The sequence below is a fragment of the Callorhinchus milii genome, unplaced genomic scaffold (assembly GCF_018977255.1).
Source record: "Callorhinchus milii isolate IMCB2004 unplaced genomic scaffold, IMCB_Cmil_1.0 Scaffold10, whole genome shotgun sequence".
Lineage (NCBI taxonomy): Eukaryota > Metazoa > Chordata > Chondrichthyes > Chimaeriformes > Callorhinchidae > Callorhinchus > Callorhinchus milii.
The window spans coordinates 18622369-18643023 of NW_024704751.1; the positions used below are offsets into that span (position 1 = coordinate 18622369).

A 20655-nucleotide genomic window follows, 5' to 3' on the forward strand; every position below is an offset into this window, starting at 1 on the left:
CTCCAAAGGCTCCCGATCCCCAGCAGATTGAGTTCAGGATCCTCAACCTCCCTTTTAAATCTCTCCACGATTTTGCCCAATCCTCTTTCTGCGACATCCTCAAACCCTACCAACCCAGTCAATCCTTCACTCAGCGAGCTGCTTAATGTACCCCACCTACCCGCCCCACAATCAGCAGTCAGGCTTTCAGCCTATCTGCCCCAACACTCTGGAACTCCATCCTGGAGTCCCTCCTCCTTGCCCCCTTCTTCACCTCTATCAATGTCCATCTCAAACCTTCCTCTTTGACTGCCCTTCTAGTCATCATTCTCATCCCAACTCTCTCAACTCCCACCCGAGTTCAGGTGGCAATCCAGTATTTGGGACATCCTCCTGATGTGAAAGGCGCTATATAAATGTAAATTTGTATTCTAATCAACTGTTCTTTGTAGTTTTTAAAAGAGGATTGAGCAATATTTGGGACTGTTGCCAAAGGTATACTGATGGGTAAGCTGTCATAATGTGATCGGCTGGTGCCAGTATCTCAAGGGTCTTGTGGTTTAACGGAGAATAAAAAAAAGGCCGTCTTTCAGGTTGTCAGGTTTCCTTCCGCTGATGTCGCTTCCTGCAGTTGGACGTACATGCTTTGAGCAGGAAGCAACGCAAATGTCGCTTACTCCACAAAATGTTATCAGTGGAGTTTTCTGGACATGGCATACATTTACACCTCAGAGGTACTTCCTGCACATCTACAACAGGGCAGAAAGTTACACTGGTGACACTGTATGTGCGCAATGCAGAGAAATAACGTCAGCAGCAACCTGCCAACCCTAAAGTTCTCCATGTTTTAGGAGGGGGACTGGAAGCCAGAGGTACTGTGTTTCTGTTATAGCATCAGTTCTCAATGGGTCACACTCTAAGCGAACCAGTATTCAACTGGGATACATAACAGGGCTGCCCTTTATTGCAATTTTTGATTGCTATCCAAAGATCCATGCTATACAGTGCACTTGCATATTCATCTGTGAGAGTAGAATTGGTCAGTATGGATGAATTGCCTCCAACCACTCACTGCAAATAAATAATGATCATTTGGGAGAGAAACTGGAGGACAGCAATGCTCATGAACCAAAAGAGGGAAAATGAGAGTTGCATGTCTTTAGAAGCGGGGAGTAGGAAAAAAATGTTTTCTGCTGTCTCCCCACTGAATTACTTGGTGCATAGCTGAAGTATGTGATGTAGCTTATAAATAGTTTTTAATCCATGTTCCTGGTCTCAACCTTAACAATAATAATCATTGCATTTGATACATTTGATGTCTCACGTCGTTGAGACATCTTAAAGCGCTTCACGGGATACACAAATATACAGTCAATTCACTTTACAATCTATTCTGTGAAGCGCTTTGAGATGTCGAGAAGATGTGAACAATGCTATATCAAATGCAAGGATTATTATATTATTATTACTGTAAAGTGGATTCACTGTATTTTGTGGGTAAAAAGCCTTGATAATTGAGGGCATTAAGAACATGGCTAATGTGTGAGTATATATTAAAGGACCTGTTTCAATAATCCAAATCTTTCACAATCAACGCTTTCAGGATATGTGTGTATTTCTTAAATCACAAGATCACTACATTGGTCTGGATGAAGACGGTCCATCAAATCTCATCGCTCTAGAGCACCCACCCTACCATTCCCCCATCCCCCACAAAATATACAGTCAATTAACTTTACAGTATATCCGGTGAAGCCCTTTGAGACGTCTCAAAGACTTTATAAGGCGCCATATCAAATGCTAGGATTATTATTATTATTATGACTGCATCAAGCTGTTTTTTAAATGAGTTTTGTGTGCTGTCCAGTGCCTTCAAGTCTCACCTCAAAACCCTCCTCTTCGACCATGCCATCAGCCACTTCCCCTTCCTTCCCTTCTCCCCGTCTGACCCCAGGTGGGTCTGAAATGCTGTACTCTGTCAAGCGCCTTGGGACATTCTCCCGACGTGAAAGGCGCTATATAAATATAATTTGTTGTTGTTGGGATGTCTTCCTGACCCGAAAGGTGCTACATAAATGTAATTTGTTGTTGTTGCTGTCCTCTACTACCTTTCCTGGCAACTTGTTTGAGTCATTGATTACCCCCTTTGTAAAAACAATCATCCTTAATTCTGGCCTGAAATTGCTCTTTACAACTCTAAACCTCTTTGCCTACTGTCATGATACAGATCAAGTATTGATCTGGGTTTTTTCCTTTTCAAGCCCTTCTAACTCGCTGGCTCCCTCCCCTCTTTCAAGGCATGCCTCTAGCCACGCCTGTTTAACTCCTCTTTCAATCATGTTTCTCCTCCCACCTTATTTCCCACTCTCAGGTTGGGTGCCATTCAGCTTTGTGTTACACCCTCTCACTGTGAAAGACGTTATCTAAAAGTAAATTGTGTCGTATGGTATTTCACATCGAGAGGAAATCTCAAAGTGCTTCACAGGATATACGATAAAATCTAGTGAATATATACTGCAGGTGAATGTGGATGCATTTTGTGCAGTGTTAATTATACTAAATGAGCCATTAGCTTTGTCGTTATAAAATCAGGACAGGGAGATTTTTTTCAATCTTTATTAAGCACGACATTTAAATACAATTCAGCAATTCCCGATTTTAAATCTCTTCAGCTTCCAGTGGAGCCACTCCAGGAAGCAAAGATACACACTTGGGAAATTTGAAATACTGAGAAAATATAATAACTGTAATTAAAGTAAATTTCACTCAGTCCCTGTTCAAAGGAGATTTTTAACATATTGATTTCTTTGAAACAGCTACCAGTTAAAGAATTCTAATTTGAATTAATGTGCTTTTGTTCTGCATTCTCCATTTTTCGCAGTTTTTTTCATATTTTTCTTTCAACGGTGAATAATGATGGCACTAACAGGGAACGACTAGAATAAGGGAACTGAATTAGTAGAACTCCACCAAAATCCAACTCCTCCACTCTCAGCCTGCTCTAACGTCTTTAATTTACTACCATCAATGATATTAACCTGGCTATCACCATGATAGCCTGGTGATTTGGGTCCAAAGAAATCAAACCCCTGTTACAAAGGGGCATGTTATCAACTTTTCCAAGTCATCAGGTTGCTGCTCATATTACTGTCTGTAATGCACGCAGGTTGTACTGCTGCTGTCATGAGCAGGTAGTGTCCATCTCTCTCGCGAGCGATTCCAGTGGATGGTGGGACACTGAGAGAAACACAGGCCTTCTGCATTTGTGCGTTTTGTGCAGGAAGCTGGCCAGTCAGCGCAGGAAGTTGGAAGGATACATCCAGTCCATGGTGCACCTTGCTCTTGGTGAACCCATGCTATAAAAATTACATATCTACAACAGTAACTTGCATTTATATAGCTCCATTCATGTGAGCGTATACTGAAGGTTCATTCTGTACATGGTGAAAAATATTTTAAATACGTTAATTAAAATAGATAGAACAAAACATGTTCTTTCAATCAATTATAAAACTTTAATTTTGCTTTGGATCGTAACAATGACACCACTCTTTAAAGGAGTTGTATAGTTCTTTCTGCATTTTGTATAGTACTCTTAAGACATGACCTTACATGAATGGAGCTATTATAAATGCAAGGTATTGTTGTAGTTATACAATTTTTCCACATTCAGGCAGGGGGTAACAAAACCGGTAAGTGGTTCTGGGAAGATAGGTTCCTAATTTAGCTTTTTCAAAATTTCTGCGTCAGGGTTAATTTTAGAAATTGTTTGCGGACTGGCTGCTCTGATCTCCATCTCTTTGTCTCAGGCACAGCTATTGCAAAGAGCTCCAACATACTGTGCTAGCTCATTATCTTGACTTGTGTCATTTGTTTTTCATGACATTATAGAAATTTAACAGCAGAAAAAAGTTCTTTTGCCAATCGTACAAGCTTCCCCACCGGAGCTAATCCCATTTCCCTGCAATTTCCACACTTCATGTGTTTAAAGGACATAATTGACTCCGCTTCAAAAGCCTCTTGTAGTAACAAGTTTCACAATCTTTTGTGCAAAAATATTCTAGCCTCTCTCTTTATGCTTCTTGAAATATTCTTTGGTAAGTTCATGCTGTAGATTCTCCTGTCAGTGGAAATAATTGCTGATTGCCTATCCCCACAATCCCTTTGATCACTTCTATTTGATTTTTTTCTGCTCCACTAAATTCAGAACTATTAGATTTGAAATAACTTTAGTGAATCTATAATGCATTACAATCTCTCCATGTAGCATTTTAATAAGATATGCTATTGTATTTTTCCTGGTAGTAATAATAATATTAATAATAATAATCCTTGCAATTGATATAACACCTTGTCATGACATTGAGACCTCTGAAAGCACTGCATAGGGTATACTGTAAACTGGAGTGACTGTGTACTTTGCAGGTGAAATGATACTACTTTAGGCCAGCACAATTTTTACACTTTAGCCAATAAAATGTCTCAGATATATGCGTCTACGAATAATGTTCGTACAAGATAAGCATGTCTTAGAACCTTTGAGACATCTTGAAGACGTGATAAGGCGCTATATTAAATGCAAGCATTATTATTATATATAATTCATACCTGCAAGTTATTGAGACATGCCTGCTCGAATACAAAACCTGAGAAAAAGATTGATCCACAGTCACACAAGTAGCTGTAGGAGAATGCTACAGGAGCTGCAGTTTTTGTCTGGAAAATATTGCAGAAAAATTAAAATTGATGCATACGGGAAGGAACATGAGTTAGAAACTGAGTTAGAAATCAGTCCTTTTACTTTGGGTTAGCAATCTGTCCTTTCACGAGCATGAGCTGAGTTTGCATTCAGCCTGAATTGATAGGTCATTCTCTCTAACCACTGAATATAGTGGTCTTGTACATAATGCATTTGTGTAATCTTAAACCAGTAAATGGCTTACGTGGACACTGAAAACGAAGCCGAACTTTGTTGCAGTGTGCACTTATCAACTAGGAATAAATTAATCCGATTACTTAGATCATCGACGAAACAAATTTGATGGGAAAGAACGTCTAGTCAACTGGTAATCTTATCCTATCAGGTCTCTATCATGGTTGGATTTTTGCTGCAGATTTGACTCCTCAAAAACAAAAGTATGACAATGCAGATGCAAAGGAATTTCCTCAGTATTGGTCTTGACACACAAGTTTGAGAACTCTTTTTGGAGCATCTTACAGCTGACCTCAGATTGGAAATTGCAAAGATTATAAATATAATCTAAATCCCATCTAAAAATCTATGCCTACAGTCACTCTCCCCTTTGTTTGGCAACTGATATAATCTCCGTGAAGCGCTCCAAGACACTAACCTAAGTAAAAGACACTATATAAATGTAAGTTGTTGTTCTACAAAGAGAAAATGCACAGCGTAGCGCACAGATAATACTCAAATTCATCGAGTTGCAAATGTGAACATTTTTATTATATGTTGTTTTGTACATAAATGTTTTTAGGCACTAAACTGTCACCCTCATACTTTCTCTCTTTCAGCTTTGCATTTATATCCAACTTTTTGTGTTCTCCACTGTTTACAGAATGTGGTTTATGTTGCACAGAGCCTTATCAAAACACCAATTATGTCACTCTCAATATGCCACAATTTGCTGTGTTAAGCAAATTGTTCTACAACAGGTGATTATTTAAACCTTTCCATGGTTCCAGCACAGATTTTTCTGCAAAAGACCTGTGAACACAGCCCACAGAAATCTAGCATATAAATGTATGCACTTTTTCTTAATGCACTCCCTAAATTAGGTGACAAATCTAAATGTAAGTTTGCTATACTATACACTATATATATACTATATACTAGACACAAGGAATCTCTACCCCCTTTGGAGGTGTCAGCAAAGATTGTCTCACCCATTGCAGACTATGTTCCACGTTCCATATTTTAATGGAATGTGTTTTCTCTGCTTTATAAACTATAAGATAAAACTCAGCAACTGGTTTTACTTGTGATAATTCATTTTTCTTAGAGTTTGCATCCATTGAATTATTACTTGAAAGGTGATTCCTGATTAATCAGATATCTATGTGTATTCTACACAATCATTTGGTTACTTAAACTCAATGAATAACTGTCAGTCATCTCTTTCCATTAAATATATTGATTAACTATCACATCCTCTGTCAATATCGTCATAATTTTATGAGTTGCAATGTATTATGATTCCAGTGGCAACGTATAAAGATAATGAAGGTAACTATAATCGATAAGAGCTCTGACTTTGTGCAGCATTAAAAGATGATGTATTGGATCATGGGTCTTGACCATAGCTTGCAAACTATTATGAGAGGACAAGAATACTGAAGTATTTATGATGAGGTTCCATTCGTTGGGCAAAATGAATTCAAAATATTGTGTTGCCATGGCTGTATAAGTCCTACATGATACCTTATTCCACCATATTATAGATTTGTTGATTGACCACTCCAGTGGACACACACCTCATTGATCCATGAGATTGTGTTGGGCACTTCTCTGTCGCTGGACAGTTAAAGCAGTATAACGCCTCGATCTTTACGTCATATATTTTTTTTTACAATTGCTCTACTGGACCCTTAACCCTCCAGATAACCAAAGAGTGGCAATGCAGTGGTGAGGATGGAGCTGGGTAGGAGCATGTGCTTTCAAGCTCCTCCAACCACTCACCTGGATGCTGCGGCAATTGAAATCAATCACGAGATCCAATTCACATTAATTTAAGCTGTGTTTTGTTTTAGAGCTCAGTGGAAACCATTTTCAAACTGCTTGTATGTCCTGCACCAACTTTTGTTCATGGGTAAATAGCTGTCCAGCAGTTCAAGCTATTTTATACCAATACAATTTTGCGTATTGTAATGTAGATTTACCAGAATACTGCAGTAAATATTTAATGCTAATCAATATAAAACAGGTGAACCAACTTAGGGTTGATGCATATTTTCTAAGTCAAACTGTATATTCCATACTTTGAAACAGCAAACTGCAAAGATACATATCATACTTAGAGCAGGTTTAAACACCAGCAAATGTATACGTGGGCTTTACAGATGACATTTAGCCCACTAGCTGCAATAATCAAATTGGAGGAGGATCAGCAGGGATACGTAGACAGAAAAGGGAAGGGTTTACCCTAGGAAGAAGCTTGTTTAACTTAGATCTCATATCAGGCCTAGGTTTGGACTTTCCAGTAATATATTGTTGAGTTATGTCCAATAATGAAAACTGATTTAAAGGGATCATGAGAGTCTCCAATTACTCTGCCATAGCTGTACAAATGACAGCATTTCTTAGTTTTATTGCTAATAGAATCTTTCCAGGCACCAGAAAGGCATATTTTGAGCACTGGACAAAGCTTTGTTGTCAGCCTGTATTCAAGACTCCAGATATATTACTTCAGTAGACTCAACAATTTATTCATTTCAACTAAAATCTGCACACATACTTGGAGATGTATCAACAATTTACGGCCTATAAAAAAAATGTTATGTCCAATGCAATTATTTTTCTAACTTTCTCCCCGCTGGCTTTTTTCTCTTGGTCTGGCCTCTTGTTGCTGGGATGGAGTTCCACAGACCCTCCCAAGTGTCCATTGATAAAATTGGAGTCCTGTAGTGTAGTAGTTAACACTCTCGCCTCGGAAGCGAGAGGATCAGGGTTCGATTCTCAAGCGGGGCAAAACCTCAAGCTAGTTTCCTTACTCCACTCGTTTCTGTTTACCTAGCAATAAATAGGAATCCGGTTATTAGGCGATTGGCTGATCATTTTCCAGGGGTAATAAATCCTCAAAAAAAAAAATTTGGTCACTCAATCACAAACAATTTTTCTACCCCACATCTGTGCCATGATCCATTCTACCTTCCCCCACCTCAGCAACATTGCCTGGCTCTGCCACTGCCTCCCCCAAGACCCTCATCTATGCATTTGTCACATCTAGACTTGACGACACCAACTCCCTGCTCGTCGGCCTTCCCAACTCTTCTCTCCACAAGCTGTGCAGATCTTTCAGAACTCAGCTCATGTCCTCTCCCCCACCAAGCTCCGTGACCCCATCACCCCCACTCTTGCCTGGCCCCACTGGCTCCCCATCCTCCAGAGGATTGAGTTCAAAATCCTCGTCCTCACCCCCAACGCCCTCCACAGCTTTGCTCCTTCCTGCCACTGTGAGCTGTTAACACGAATCAACCTGTCCACTCCCTCCACTTAGCAGGCTCCGGCATTCCCATGCCTGGCCCAGCCACCATCAGAACTCGGATCTTCAGCCTCTCTGCCACCAATCTTTGAAACTCCATCCCACAGTTTGTTCAACACTTGCCTCCTTCAAGTCACGTCTCAAGACTCTCCTCCTCCATGCCTTCGGTCACCCTTCTACCCCTACCCTTTCTGCTCTGTGAAACACTTGAAACATCTCAACAAAATGATAAAGCACTATATCAAATGCATAGATTATTAATATTATTATTGTTCATGTGTGATCCTTGACAGTGAGTGTCCAATTCTTTTTAAATGTCCCAATTGATTCTGTTCTTAACAGCCAGCCCTGGCAAATCATTCCATACGCTGACAACCCTCTTTCAAACATATTTTGCATACCACGTCACAATCTTGAATTTATGCCCTCTTGTCCTCAAATCCCCTACCAGCAGAAAGAGTTCATCACAATTAATTCTCTCATGCCCTTCCATTATCTCAAATAGCTCTATAATATCATCCCTCAACCTCTCTACTCGAACGTCAAGAATCCTAACCTCACAAGCCTCTCCTAGCTAAATCTTTTTAGCATTGTTAGCCTACACCACACTATCTCAGTAGCTCTAATACCCTTTCTGTAACTTAATGCCCTAAATTGTACACAGTATTCCAGCTGTGGCCTAAGCAACGTCTGATAGACATTTGTCCCAATCCCCAGCTAGGGTCCAAATCCCTGACTATCCAGCTCCTTGGGAAGTCCTCCCGACTTAAAAGAAGCGAAACAAATGTAATTTTGTTGTTGTATATTCCATAAACCTGCACACTCGGCCAACCTGTCAATATCTGCCCGTGGCCTTTCCTCACTCTTCATCACTGTTAACAACTACGTTCAAGCCATTTATTTCAGAAGTAATGAATGGAAAGTAACGAGAAATAAATAACAGTAAATAGCACGGAGAACAAAGAGCCTTGTGGAGCAAAAAACAAATCATATTGCACTCAAGTTAAACAAATAACAAAACGGATATAGTCTGCAGTTTACTGGAGACTCTTGCAGAAAATTGTAATGCTTCAGTAAGATTTGGAAGTGTAGCTAGCAGCTATTAATAGAGGTAGAAAAAGGGACAAACAATATAAGTTTCTGCCTGTCATTAAGGAAGGAAATTTCATTTGTAAGGAAAATCTAAACACTGAATGAGCTTGAGAGAAAGCAGTGAAAAGCTTGCATTCTAAATAAAATCTGACCTAGAAAACATACAAATTCTTTTTTTGAATGCCCAGAAAACAGAAGAAAATGTAGATCACTGAATGATGAATTCCCAGAGGGATCTGTGAATTCGGTGAGCTGACAGAATCACTCATGAAGGATAGAATAATTTGCAGAACACCAGATATTGCCCTACTTAGGAAGAAAGACCTTTAGACAAAGCTATCTAGATATATACACGATAGCAGTTTTCATAAAACAAGAGGATGCAGGGTGATTAAAATGAAATTTTTGCACAGTAGGTGATAAAGGGATTAAGAAGCAGTAAATTGAGAAATCTGAAATGTCATCAGTCAAAGATATAGGCGGTGAGAGAATATTGTTAAGGTGTTGTAGGAATAGCATGGATCCAAGGGTTATCTGGCCTTTGGGAAAACATTGAAAAAGTTATGACAAATAGGCAACTCTGCGCAACATTGCAAATCATAAATCAGAGAAAATCAGTTACACACTATGGAAGAAAAGTTGCTGACAAATTGTATGTTGATATAATAGCTGTAAGTCAAACAATTGAAAAGACTGGGTGTTGACAATAGGATTGATCACAAGTGCATGTCAGATTGACACGGTATTATATACTGTGGAATAAAATAGCCTGAGACTAAGTAAAGCAGGGCAGATTGCTCTTGAGTAGACGTAAAAGGAAGAAGTGGTTGCTCTTGTTACATATAAGATCAACTATGAATTGTTCTCTTTGTTATGCCAACATCCAATCAATTTCAGGTCTGAAAACTCTCAGTAAACTCAATGTAGTAAACTCACCGTGGAATCTCAAAGTCATATTGTGTTTGATAAATGCTTTATCAAAAGTATGAAGCATTTATACAGGTATACAAGGATTTTTTTAATATAATAATAACCAGGGTAACTCATCAGAATAGACAAGTAAGTTACTACCAAAATTACGTTCATGGAGAAAGTATGGTTTCCACTTTTTAAGAAGATAGTCAGTGATAAGTGGTAAGGTCCACAATTCAGTGGATTGAATAAGTAACAGATTGAATGATTTTCTAACATTCAAAGAATGGATATGTATTGAGAAGTGTGCAACTGGTCTAGAAAGAGTGCTTAATTGTTTAGGTAGCAAGTCTGAGATAGGGAAAGGCATCAATGGTAAATAGCAGGCTACCACCAGCTCAGTTACTCTTGGAAAGGAAAAGCTCACCTACAGATCAAGGAAGAATGGTAAAAATGGGTGGACGGTCAGGTTCAGTAAAAATCTCTATTGGAAATGCCTCCCAATCTTCCAATATTGCAGCCTGATAATAACAGAAAAAAATGGATATAGAAAAGTACCACTGAGGGGAAATGTGTTCACAGTCATCAGATGGACATTACTTTGATGTAAATATCAAGATATCAGTAAAGTACATGAGGAATAGATTCCTGAATTGTCTTTGGAGATGCAGCAGTCAGAGCAACTGATTCAGCCATATCATTTTTATCAACACGTGGATCTGAGGCCAATAGCGCAGAACAAGTCTGGCAAAACCAGCTTCTAATTGGCGGCAAGATTACGCGCAGAGAAAGACAGAGACAAATTGAAGAGTAAATGTTTGTTTTTCTTTTGAAGTTAATGCAAAAAAAGCTTGACAGGGCAGTTTGTTCCTTTAAATATATTTTTTTTAAAAAGGGGAAGGTTGGCATGGTAACTAGACAGGTTAAAAAATATTGCAATTACTCGGGGAAAAAAAGGTGCTACAGATGTGCTAAAAGCGCTACAAAGCTTTTCGCATCTCCTCTTGAGCCAAGGTACTAGTTTTCTAACTCCTGATCGCAAGTAAATGGTGAATGTGGCACAGATTGCTCTTGTGATATTTCAGGCACAAACACAACGTTTTTTTAACCAAACAAAGGCCCAGATTCCGTGCCTTGCTCTATCAATCAACTACTTTGAACGTAACAGAATTTGGGAAATTTTTAAGCTGTATTTCACTTCGAAAAAAGTTACCAAATTACGTAGGTTATTTTTTGGTGTAAAGCATCATCAGGTTATTAGCATCAAGTTATGGTTTGCCTGCCTGATTTGACCTGGTAAAGATGGAGCTTCATTGCACATTACATCAAATAAGCATGTTTTCTCTACATACTGCAGTCACAACTAAATATGGTTGGTGGGACTATCTATACAGTATCCGTACTTCATTGGAAAAGTAGAAATGTTCAGATCATCAATGGATTCCAAAATAGTATTTGGGCCACCTTTATTTGGTAAGTAAAGTATTTAAAAAAAAGGAAATATTTTGGGAATTTCTAAATTTCTTTGAAGGTCATTTTCTTCACTCACTGCAAAGATATCAGCAGGATCATTTCTACATCTGCAAGTGTATTTTTAGTAATGATTGAATCACGAAGCTCTGCTGGACGGAAGTGAGACAGAGACTGCCATTGAGCTACTGCAGAGGAAATGGAAGCCAGTACATCATCATCATTATTCACTCAGTCCTGGAGGAGAATGTGTTGGGGTCCTTGGAAGTTCAGGAGGAGAGCATATGGAGGCCTCAAAAACCCAAAGATGCATAAATGCAAGACCCAATTAGCTGATCTCGTACGACCAGCTCTGCAGTCGAGAAGTGGAGCTCGACCAGTGCTGTCCATTGTCCTGAAATTAACAGTCTCCTCAATTTCTACACAAACAACTTGGAGAGTTGAACACTGTCAACCAACTTAGCCATGAGTCCATTGAACAGTTGAGCTAAACGCACATAGGTACATCAGATTTGGAACAAGTCTAAGAGAAAGTTTGGTAAATTACTTTTTCTGCTCTCGATGGATTCCCAAAGGTCCGGGGCTGGTGGATTGCACACATGGCAACATGAGCTCCTCCATACAGCCTTAACATTGATGAAGAGAAAAGGATTTTACAGTCTGAATGTTTATGGTGGGGTAGTCAAGGACACAATTTTCACATCATCAGCCACTTCCCAGATGCCACGCTTGACTCTTCTATTTGGAGGTTCCTCTAACTGTACCACTGGCTCTGTAGATTGCATGGGTGGCTCCTTGGGATAATTTTGTATTTTAAGGTTTCAATCCATTGCTTCTCATTTTCATGCCAACCCGCAGACTGGCTGGGGAACAGTACAATGTTGCACCTAAGCTGACTCAAGTGTTCATTGAGGATCTCGGGAGTTCTGAAAGAGCATTTCTACTGTGTCTACAAGTGCTCCGGGTAGCTACCCAGTGTGAAAGGCGCTGTATAAATGCAAGTTGTTGTTATTTGGATCACTCGGGTAGTGCTTCATGGTAACACCTCATACGACCCCTAAAGAATGTTGTAGTCCGCTGCATGTTGCAAAGTGTAGCAAGGGGAGAAAAGTTTTATTGTCCACAAATGCTTCAAAACATCAAGCTCTTGTCGCTCAGGAGAAGATTGGGAAGTTCCAGACTCAGATGAGCAGGATGGGCACAGTTGCCCAATAGGACAGTGTGTTTGGCAATCTAGGGAAACACCCATTGCTATGGGTGTAACACTATTACTGTGGGTGTTTCCTGAGATTGCCAATGATCATCTCCTCATCTCCCCTCAGTCAGCGTTGCTTGCCGGTTTTATCTTATTGCCATACGTTTTCTATTGAAATCAGTGTGAAAATCCCCCAAACGTATTCCTGAGCCCAATAATTATTTGGCTCTGAGACGTTATCCTGTGAAGGACGCAATATAAATGCAAGTCGGTTTTCTTCACAGCCTTTGTTGTGGTCAGTTCTAGAATTTATTTCTGACCGGCTGCTCTTTTGCCATTTGATTCAGACCCTTCCAGAGACTCATTCACACGCTGAAGTATTTCTACATTAACATTTCCACATAAAAAGTTCATAGATATAACTTAAACACCCTTTAACCTTGAGGTCCCATCTGCCAGTTCAGGTGAATGCTAAAGATTACAGGACACTCTTTGAAAAAAGAAGGGAGTTTCTCTCTGACCAACCATCCCCAAAATTCACTTGATGGCTGTTTGTGGGACAATACTGTGTAGAAATTGGCTGCCACGTTTGACCACAAAATACAGTCACTGCACTTTGTACTTCAAAAAAGTAAAGTGCTTTGAAACTACCTTCTGACACGAAGGGCCCTATATCAAACGTAAGGATTATATATTTATTTTTTATTTATAATTCCTCCAGAATTTAGATGTCCGTATGTGGAGAACATTTAAGTCAGACCACTAGGGACTAGTCAAAAGAGCAACAAAGCAGATGACTGGGGGCACTTTCTCTGTCATCTTCACTAAAGGGAGAATTTTTTAAAAAAATGAGAAAATAAGAAAAGAAAATGTAGAATAATTTAAATTTGTATGCAGCATACCTTGCTTGTCTAAATTATTATAACAGGCCTCTCGTTATAACAAACATTCAGAAATTCCATTAAATTAGGAATGAGACACAATATTTGATAAAGTAACCAATAATATGAAGAACTGCTCTATTTTGTCAGTCCACACATAGTTGTGTGGGCACAGTTCGATTGTACGATTACAGAGGAAATGAACTAGAAAATGAAGTGAGTTTGATATTAATGAAAAGAGTACAAATCTCTGCATCTTATTGCAAGAAATAAGGATAAAGCGTCTCATGAATAGTGCATTACTTTATAACCCTATTTTCCAATTTACTATTGTAAGCGTTTCCTTAAGGGTTTTCAGTATTCCATTAATAGCATAAAATTTTGTTAGATCCTTCTGTTGTATCTAAATAAAATGCATTATATGGCCTTCCTATATGTCTTCATTTGAAATAACTGCAAAGTTTTGAAGTGAAGAGCAGTGGAACATATTTTATATGGTTTACTGATGACATTATTCCTTAGAAATAAAACGATAATTGTCAAACAAATTATTTGTGGTGATTATCTCACAATTGGAAAAGCTTCAATGTGAATCTCATCAAGTGAGTTACAGCCTAATATTTATCAGTCAAAAGTGGCTACAGATTGCTATTTTACTCTTGCTATTTGTGACTTATAATAATAATTCTTGCATTTGATGTAGTGCCTTATCACATCTTCGAGACTTCTCAAATATACGGTAAAGTGAATTAACTGTATATTTTGTGGGCGAAACGCGGCAGCCAAATTCGCACAGCAGATTTCGTACCAAACTTACCCATATCAGACTTCATCTGAACTCCTTGATAAGATTTCTTCCAGATATCCCTTCTATAATCAATATACCTGAACATTTATGATGTAATAACACATTTAATGTGTCTTATTTGACTTAATATACAATCAAATATATTGCAGCTTAATTTTATTCTATTTTTAATTATTTGTAATCATTTATTACAGATTTATAGATTTAATTTGATAGGCTATCAATTATGTTTATGCCCTAAAATGTTTTTTGGGGGGCTTTAAGACTGGTAAAGGGCTAGATAGTTTTTCATAGTTGTGGCAGGAAGATATCTCCCCTTGTGACCTGAAGGGTTACATTTTTTTGTGGGTCTGAGAATTGTGATACATGAACACCTGCCCCAAGAAAGTGTGTTTATCATATAGTGAGCAATGTGTTTGTCCTTGTCAGCATTTTTAAACTAGAGTATAATCATTGTGAATTCATCAGTATTCAGTGCGATGCAGCAGCAATTCAACACTGATATCCACCCACTCAATTCTTCGCTTGCTCAGTTCACCAACCAGCCGTGCACGTCCTCAGGTAAATTCACTGAACGGAGAATAGCAGCTTTCCACAATCGATGCCGACTCCTAATACACATCCGAATAGGCAGATCAATGAGCTGTGCTGGAGGCCTGGCCATGGACAGCAATAAGGTAACAGTGCATGACACAGGTGGCCCTAAAAGAGAGAGAAATAAAATAGATTCATGAGACGAGAAGCAAGAAATTGCATCAGTCAGTGATGGCTGTATAAAATGATAGCCTAAATATTTCATTTTATTTAAACTCATTTTAATGCCATTTCAGTCAGCGACTCTACCAATGCAAGGTCAAGAGTTGACTCATCATATTTTGATCTGGACCAGCCGAAAGATTTCCGCGCAGACTAGCGTAGATTGAAATTCAGCTGGGAGCGCATGACTCATGTCATCATGTTTTGTACTGGAGGTAGTCCAGCTGTGTAACGACAATTTGGTGCAATAACAACTGAGCCAAGGCAAGAGTTTTACAAGTTACTGTAACCCAGCATGGATTTACATCCACAATTCCCTCTATGCATCCACGATCTCAGCCTGGTTAAAGAAACAGTGAGCAGAAATTTTGTATTTTTGCCATAGGGAAACAAAGTAATGGGAAAGACAGGTTACCTCCCCATTACTGTATACCACACAAAATAAAGTCACACCACTTTATAGTATGTCTTGTGAAATGTTTTGAGATGTCTCGATGATGTGATAAAGCGTTATGTCAAAAGAAGGGGTATACCACACATCTTCCAGGTCATTAAAGGACCAAAAATGAGGCAAGACATTATTAAAGGGAAATTGTAAACAGAACCTGGAATAGTGGTTTAAGACCAATAGTAATCGAACAAGAAAATCAGTATTGCTGATTTCTGTACCTACATCACCTGCTTTGAAATGAGTAAACTTTTTAATACATACTGATCCTGGAGTAATGCAGAAAAACTATTTGTGACCTGCAGGCAATGGTAATGATTTATTCAGTCTGTGAGTTTGAATGCTTCCAGCTAATGCAATTGGGACAGAATAGTGATTTTTAAATAAAATATATCTTTCTTCAGAGTAGATATTCAAAGCAGCACTGGGCGCTGATACTTTCCTATTTCAGGGAAGATTGCAAAACCAATTTAGCAAAGAAATTTGCAGCTAAGATTTTTATCGCTTTGATCAAGTGCATTCAGATAAACTAGGGTTCTTCAGGCTCGAAAAAGACATCTCATAGAGGAACTTATTAGAGGTATAAAAGTTGTTAAACTTTTGATAGTATTCCAAGATGTGTGTAAAGTCAACCGAATGAGAAATCAATCTGAAGATTACTTAATCTGAATCTCCTTTGCAATGTGAAAATGTGCACTCCCCATGTCATGTCATGCTATTGCATTCTCTGAGAGGAATATGATTGTGCAAGTATTCATTTGAAGTTGTCGGGAGTTATTGAGAGAGCTATAACAACAATTTGCATTTATATAGTGCACTTCACAGAGGGTAGCATCTTGGAGTGCTTAACGATGTTATGTGGTAAACAAGGATTTTAGATTTGAGTTAGTAAGATTGAGGGAATATGCAGATAGAGTTAGATATAATAAGAAGCAGGTCACGTTTGAACTTGTCTAAGGCTGCAGGAAAGAGAGACTGGATTGGAGATGGGTGGGCTATATTAAAGATGGCATGGTGGCAACTGGAGTAGGTGGTTTGGAGAAGAGGAGGGAGAGAAGTGGATTGGAAAATTGGGAGATGCAGAAAAGGCAACTACCCTTCTTTGGGGGGTAAGTAAGCGGGATAAGATGATTTCTTAAACTGGCTCCAGGATAACAAGCTTATCATCTGAATGTTGGAACCAAGACAACCATCTATAGCAGTCTCGGTACAACAACAACAATTTGCACTTATAAAGCACCCTCCACGCAGGGTAGTGTCTCAGAGCACTTAACGTGGTGGAGCCTGACTCCGAGCCGGGGGGAGGGGGGAGTTGGTCGAAGTGGACGGTTTTCAGGCGGGACTTGAAAAGGGGGATCGAGGGGGCAAGGCAGAGGGATTGAGGGAGAGTGTTCCAGAGCTTCAGGGAGTAACGGCTCAAAGAGCAACCTCCGATGGTGGGGCGGAGGGTGCAAGGGACGAGCAGGAGGCCGGTGCCAGTCTAGCGGAGACGCCGGGTGGTGGATTGGGGAGTGAGGGGATCGGAGAGGTAGGGAGGTGCCAGAGAGTGAATGGATTTGAACACGAGAGTGAGGATCTTGAAGTTGGTTGATCATTCCAATTAAGTTTCAAATCTAGTGATTGGTAATGGATCCTTGTTAACATTTACAATTCAATTAGCAAAGCAAAAAAGGATTTCACAAATTGTTCTCTTTAAGCATTGAGTTCGATTCTTGCGCACTTTATGTTCATGCCCCTTAACCAACATCCAGAGTTATGGAAGGAGGGCCTTTTTTTGTCTCTCGCATTCAGATTAGACGCTTGGAGACACCCGGCTTTGGAAAGAAATGTGGCCCCATTTGAGCCGAGCCATAAATTCCCCAGTCTGCATCCTGAGCCGTGCCTGAAGCTGTCGTTGCCCAAAATGCAAAAGTGTTTGATTCAATCCAGAGTGTACACCGCGCCAGCATCGAGGCCATTTACAATGCATTTTGCTCGGGGGACAATCAATACTGTCGCGCGATCTGTGCCCCAGATAGTAGATGAATGGAAACAGTCCAGACCCCACTAACAGGGAATGTTACTGTTAATGTTGCAGCCTGGCTCTGTCTCACACACACAATCACACGTACACAATCACACTCACAATCACACACACACAATCAATCACACACACAATCAATCACACGCACACAATCAATCACACACACACACAATCACACAATCACACACACACAATCAATCACACGCACAACAATCAATCAAACACACACAATCAATCACACACACAATCAATCACACACACACACAATCAATCACACAATCACACACACAATCAATCACACACACAATCAATCACACACACACAATCAATCACACAATCACACACACACAATCAATCACACACACAATCAATCACACAATCACACACACAATCAATCACACACACAATCAATCACACACACACAATCAATCACACAATCACACAATCACACACACACAATCAATCACACACACAATCAATCACACACACACACAATCAATCACACAATCACACACACAATCAATCACACACACACAATCAATCACACAATCACACACACAATCAATCACACACACACAATCAATCACACAATCACACATACACAATCAATCACACACACAATCACACACATAATCACGCACACACTGCAGCTATTCATTGATTTGCGACAATTTCAATGCAGGGAAGAAGTTACGTTAAGTAAAGAGCGGCAGGCAGCTGAATTACTGATCATTAACCAGGGGAATTCACCCCAAAGGTTAGCATTTTAGAGACGCTCTTGAATGTGCGAATTGTGGAAATGGCGCATGCGTGATCCAGGCACTGTTGGAGAAAGTGTTGCTGATTGAATCTAAGGCACAGCCTCATCACTGTGTGTGTGTGTGTGTGCGTGTCTGTCTGGCCTTTTTATCAGCAATGCACAATGTCTGTAATTAATTTAAGCAGAATGAAAGCAGCTCTACTGCCCTGATCTCTTTATTCTCTCTCCCTCTCTTTATTTGCAGAGAATCAGACTCAGGGAGCTGGGACCCTAAGGGCTGTGAAACCGTGCACACGAAAGCAACATACACTAAATGTCTCTGTAATCAACTGGCTACTTTCGCCATTTTAGCCAAGCGACCGAGAGATTCAGTGAGTATTTCAAAAATTATATATATATATATATATATATATAAAAACATTAAAGACTGTGATTAAGCTTCACACCCACGAGGGAGTGAGCTTTTGGGGGGGGATGTTTGAAAGAAAATGCTCGTCCCGTAGGGAAATGCAATGGTCCAGTATTTGCAATTAATATTGCCCAGGAAAGCTTTATTAGCAAAGAGCATATTGCAATGAACTTGTGTGATATAATAGCCCGGTTCTGAATTCAACTGGTTTAGCGGCTTAATTGCAAAACTGCCCCACTTGAGATGATGTCTTAATTTAAGGGTCTGTGGGATGCTGTCAGCAGAGGTTCAAGCTGGTGAAATTAGGAATCATTTGTGCCTGAGTTGACCGTGAACTTCGACCCCTCTGGCTGGTATCATTGATCATTGACTTCCCTCTGGTAGCGAGGTGGAACATGGCTTTTTTAGATACAAATAAAAAGGAAAATCAGGTCGATAGTCACATTTTTTTTTAAAAAAAGCACAAACGACATGACGGTCCTAGCAGCAGAGATTGCTTTGTTGGTATTCATTTAACACAGGTGACCATCTCACCTCTGGATCCATCTGCTCGTCGATTTGATGGTTTCCAGATTGTGTTGTGATTAGAGCAAGCAACTAACTGCAACTGGGGTACGTCAGCTTGGGGCAATGGGTCTGAACAACAGCAGGCCAGAGCCAGTCGAGAGGAGGTGGTGGATGGTGGAACAGGGAAGGAGTAACTACATGACAGAAGCCCTGTTTGTGCATTCCATTGGACCCACAAGTTGCTTAATTGCGACAACACGGCAACTTTCAATCGTATAATGGGCAGCCGTATGTGTTTAAACGTACTGACGTAAAAAGTAATGGAAAAGGGTCTAATAGATTAAGCAACAACTTGCGTTTATATAGAGCCCTTCATGCGGGATAGGGTCCATGAGTGCTTAACAGTGGTAGAGCCTGACACTGAGCCGGGGGTGGAGTTGGGAGGAGGTGATCGCCGTTGAAGAGGAAGGTCTTCAGGCGTGATCGGAAAATGGGGAAGAAGAGGGCAAGGCGGAGGGATCGAGGGAGAGAGTTCTATGTTTCGGTCGCAGTGGCTGAAAGCCCGGCCACGAATGGTGGAGTGGACGGGATGAGGGACGAGCAGCAGGCTGGAGCCAGTCGAGAGGAGGTGGTGGATGGTGGAGCAGGTCAGAGAGGAAGGGATTTGTAGAGGAGTATGAGGATCTTCAAGTGGATCTGTTTTGTGATTGGGAGCCAGTGGAGCCTGGGGATACCTGGCGTGACAGTGGAGTTGGGTTGAGGACAAATATAACAGCTGCAAATTGCAAATCAGGAGTGCACAGTTGATCCTGATTTGTAATGTTGGGGATTGGTGCTGGGTTTGATAGTAGCTGATGGAAGGATTCTTGGGGGAGGGGTGTTTCAGGATTTTTGGGGGGCTGATTTTTACGTTTAAGCTGATTTGACGATAGTTTTTTTCTTGAACTTAAACTTCAATTTTGACTGAGAAGGGCAGTGAAACAGCGTAATACATCATGAAATGTCAAAAATAACTCCACAGGGAAGAGATTGGGACCCTGAGGTTAGAGTCACATTATAAATAATATTTTACATATTTCATTTTCATCAAAGTGCCCCTGTAAGTCTGACCTTTGTGAAAATATTTGACATTGCTTTTGAGGTCAAATGGAGCTTATGATTATATGGTTCTTTCTGCTTGATTAATTTAACACAAG

General features: G+C 39.9%; 1 protein-coding gene across 1 annotated transcript in view; it reads left to right on the top strand.

The window, feature by feature from the left end:
• The window catches only part of LOC103179634 (adhesion G protein-coupled receptor B2), a 175245-nt gene that overhangs the window by 101502 nt on the left and 53088 nt on the right, over positions 1-20655 (top strand). Inside the window, exon 17 of the mRNA XM_042338794.1 lies at positions 18788-18914. Within this exon, the coding sequence (XP_042194728.1) occupies positions 18788-18914 (127 nt within the window). The remainder of the gene's footprint in view (positions 1-18787; positions 18915-20655) is intronic.